The sequence below is a fragment of the Geospiza fortis genome, unplaced genomic scaffold, assembly GCF_000277835.1.
Source record: "Geospiza fortis unplaced genomic scaffold, GeoFor_1.0 scaffold1103, whole genome shotgun sequence".
NCBI classification, from domain to species: Eukaryota; Metazoa; Chordata; class Aves; order Passeriformes; family Thraupidae; genus Geospiza; species Geospiza fortis.
Genome location: NW_005054669.1, coordinates 4574 through 8101, shown reverse-complemented (window position 1 = coordinate 8101; position 3528 = coordinate 4574). Strand labels below are relative to the sequence as shown.

General features: G+C 66.8%; 1 protein-coding gene across 1 annotated transcript in view; it reads right to left on the bottom strand.

The window, feature by feature from the left end:
- Positions 1–3528, bottom strand: part of GTF3C2 (general transcription factor IIIC subunit 2) — a gene marked incomplete at its 5' end in the record, with an annotated part of 9274 nt that overhangs the window by 1586 nt on the left and 4160 nt on the right. The window contains 4 exon segments of the mRNA XM_031065027.1: positions 83–285; positions 393–480; positions 1927–1981; positions 2268–2397. Coding sequence (XP_030920887.1) covers positions 83–285; positions 393–480; positions 1927–1981; positions 2268–2397 — 476 coding nt within the window.

The window sequence follows — 3528 nt, the reverse complement described above, 5'->3', positions numbered from 1 at the left end:
GAGGCAGCTCAGGGCAGGGAGGGGACAGATCCTGCTGCTCCCCTGCAGACAGGCACCACCAGGTGGGATGGGGGTTCAGGACACTCCTCCTGTGGTCCCCTGTCCCCGCTGGCCCTGTGCGCTGGGCTGGGCCCCCCAGGCATGATGGTCTCTTACAAATCTGCGGTCCGAGGAGCGCTTGATGTTGAGGGGGTTGACAGCCAGGTCAGGCAGCACGGCTGCCACCAGCTCGCCGGTGATGTCACCCGCAGCCACCGTGTTCAACCAGTCCGAGCCAGAGATGCTCTGCAGGGACAGAGGGCTGGAGGGCACAGGGCTCCCACCACAAGCCCTGGGCCCCAGCTGGGCCTGACCTGGCCACGGGGACAGAGTGGCCCTGCCCTGGCCCTTACCCACACGGTGCCCTTGCGAGGGGCCACAAAATAGGCCTTGAAGCCCAGGTACCCGGCGTCGATGTAGTGGATCCCACAGAGCCCATACCTGCAGAGGAAGGCACAGAATGAGGCCTGGGGTGCCTGACTCTGCTGTCACCAGGGATGTGAGAGCCAGGCACAGCCACCTCCCCACAGAACTGGCCCAGGGTGAGGGGGCTGTTCCTGCTCCAGCAGCATGGCAGAGTCCAGAGCAAGCACAGGCAAGGCAGCTCCCAGAGGCCAAGGACTCACTGAGTTCCCAAACCCCTTTAGCTGCACACCTGTTGCTCAGTCCCCTGGCCCACCATGCCTCTGCCTCAGGGTGGCATGGCAGAGGGGATGCCACGCTTTGCTGCTGCAGGGTGACACAAAACAGGCAGAGCCTGCCCTTGCCACGGCACAGCTGGACGGTCCCAGGGAGGGGGAAGCCAGAGGGGCCCGGGGAAGCTGGACCAGGCCAGGCTGGAGCTGGGGCTGAGAGCGGGACAGGGCAGAGCCAGGGCCACACGACACAGGGGCCAGGCTGGAGCTGGAGCTGGGGCTGAGAGCGGGACAGGGCAGAGCCAGGGCCACACGACACAGGGGCCAGGCTGGAGCTGGAGCTGGGGCTGAGAGCGGGACAGGGCAGAGCCAGGGCCACACGACACAGGGGCCAGGCTGGAGCTGGAGCTGGGGCTGAGAGCGGGACAGGGCAGAGCCAGGGCCACACGACACAGGGGCCAGGCTGGAGCTGGAGCTGGGGCTGAGAGCGGGACAGGGCAGAGCCAGGGCCACACGACACAGGGGCCAGGCTGGAGCTGGAGCTGGGGCTGAGAGCGGGACAGGGCAGAGCCAGGGCCACACGACACAGGGGCCAGGCTGGAGCTGGAGCTGGGGCTGAGAGCGGGACAGGGCAGAGCCAGGGCCACACGACACAGGGGCCAGGCTGGAGCTGGAGCTGGGGCTGAGAGCGGGACAGGGCAGAGCCAGGGCCACACGACACAGGGGCCAGGCTGGAGCTGGAGCTGGGGCTGAGAGCGGGACAGGGCAGAGCCAGGGCCACACGACACAGGGGCCAGGCTGGAGCTGGAGCTGGGGCTGAGAGCGGGACAGGGCAGAGCCAGGGCCACACGACACAGGGGCCAGGCTGGAGCTGGAGCTGGGGCTGAGAGCGGGACAGGGCAGAGCCAGGGCCACACGACACAGGGGCCAGGCTGGAGCTGGAGCTGGGGCTGAGAGCGGGACAGGGCAGAGCCAGGGCCACACGACACAGGGGCCAGGCTGGAGCTGGAGCTGGGGCTGAGAGCGGGACAGGGCAGAGCCAGGGCCACACGACACAGGGGCCAGGCTGGAGCTGGAGCTGGGGCTGAGAGCGGGACAGGGCAGAGCCAGGGCCACACGACACAGGGGCCAGGCTGGAGCTGGAGCTGGGGCTGAGAGCGGGACAGGGCAGAGCCAGGGCCACACGACACAGGGGCCAGGCTGGAGCTGGAGCTGGGGCTGAGAGTGGGACAGGGCAGAGGCAGGGCCACACGACACAGGGGCCAGGCTGGGGCTGGGACTCCAAGCAGACAATGTGGTAGCAGGTCCTGGCAACACAGCACAGAGCTGTGGATCACTGCAAGCCCAGCAGAAAATTCCATCCAGGCAAGTTCAACAGAGGCGGACAAGCCCAGAGCCACGGACAGGGACGACCAGTGACCAGCCTGGAGGTATGTCAGAATGACAACAGCCAGCCCAGAGAAGGCTGCCCCTGAGCCAGGGCTGGGCAGAGGTTCCAGCACCAGCTGGGGCTGAGCAGCTGAGGCTGCAGTGCCTCTGCCAAGGCAAGGGCTGCTCCCCGAGGGCTGCTGCAGGGCACAGAAAGAGACTCACCGTCATAAAACCCTGCTGCCAGGTGATGGTGGGGCTTGGAAGGCATCCAGGAGAGACTGAAGCACTGCCCACACTCAGGTGCATGACCTGCCTGGACGGAGCCCACCTGAAGCGTGGCGATGCACTGCACCTGGGGGCCAAGGGAGAGCCCTGGGTCACAGCCCTGCACGGTGCCACCCGTGCCCCAGAAGCGGGAGCCTGGGGTGGGGCACGGCACTGCTCTGCCCCTCCAACACTCTGCAGGTGCCTCGGCTCCCCAGGCTCTGCCACCTGCACGCTGGGGGCTCGCTGGGGAACCTGACAGGGATCGCCACGGTGGGGAACACTGACCTTGCAGATAAGGTGCTTGTGGAGGGACCCATCTAGAAGAGAGCAGAAGGGGGTCAGGGCAGGCTTTGGCTGTCCTGGGAGCTCCCTGCCTGGAGCCTGGATTGCAGCTCCTCACGGCCCTGGCCAGGGCTCCCAGCCCCTGTCCTGCCATTCCCCAGAGCAGTGTTCCCAGCACAGCAGGAGGAGCAAACTGGTGGCACAGGACCCCCAGGAGCCAGGCCTGCCTGTGTGCTGGAGAAAGCAGTCCCTGAAACACGCCACAGGCAGAGATGATGGGCTCCTGCCCCACCATGGCTGGCACCAAAGCTGAGGTGACACAGTGACACAGGGGCCAGACCTGACTCTGAGCACGGCAGGGAGGCAGGGAGCAGCTGTGCAGGGTATCTGCTCCATGGCTGACAGGACTGGAGCAGCCAGGCAGCACTCCTGGGGAGGGCAGGCTGCAGAGAGCCTACACCCAACAGCTCAGGGCACGACACCCACAGGAGCACCATGCACCAGCTCTGCCTACCAGAGAATCCTCCCCCCAACAAGAGGGGAGCTGTGGGGACCTGTCCCACATCCATCGGGCCTGGGGTCCCTGACCCCCAGTGTGGGGCTGTCCCACAGCACAGTGACAGGCACGTCACAGCCTGGAGCCTGGCAGCCATGGGGGGGGACAGGAAAGAGCTGTGCATCTTCCTGGGCACAGCTGGGACAGCCAGGATGCAGTACGGAGACCAGCCCCAGCTCTGCCAGGCAGGAACACAGGGATGTGGTCCCCAGTGCCCCAGACAGGGACAGCACAGGGATGGGGGTCCCCAGTGCCCCAGGGACAGCACAGGGATGGGTCCCCAGTATCCCAGGGAGAGCCAGCACAGTTTGGGAGCCCCCAGCAGGGCCTGTCAGCACAGCCTGGCGCTGCTGCTGTGGCTGGAGAGCAGCTCCAGCC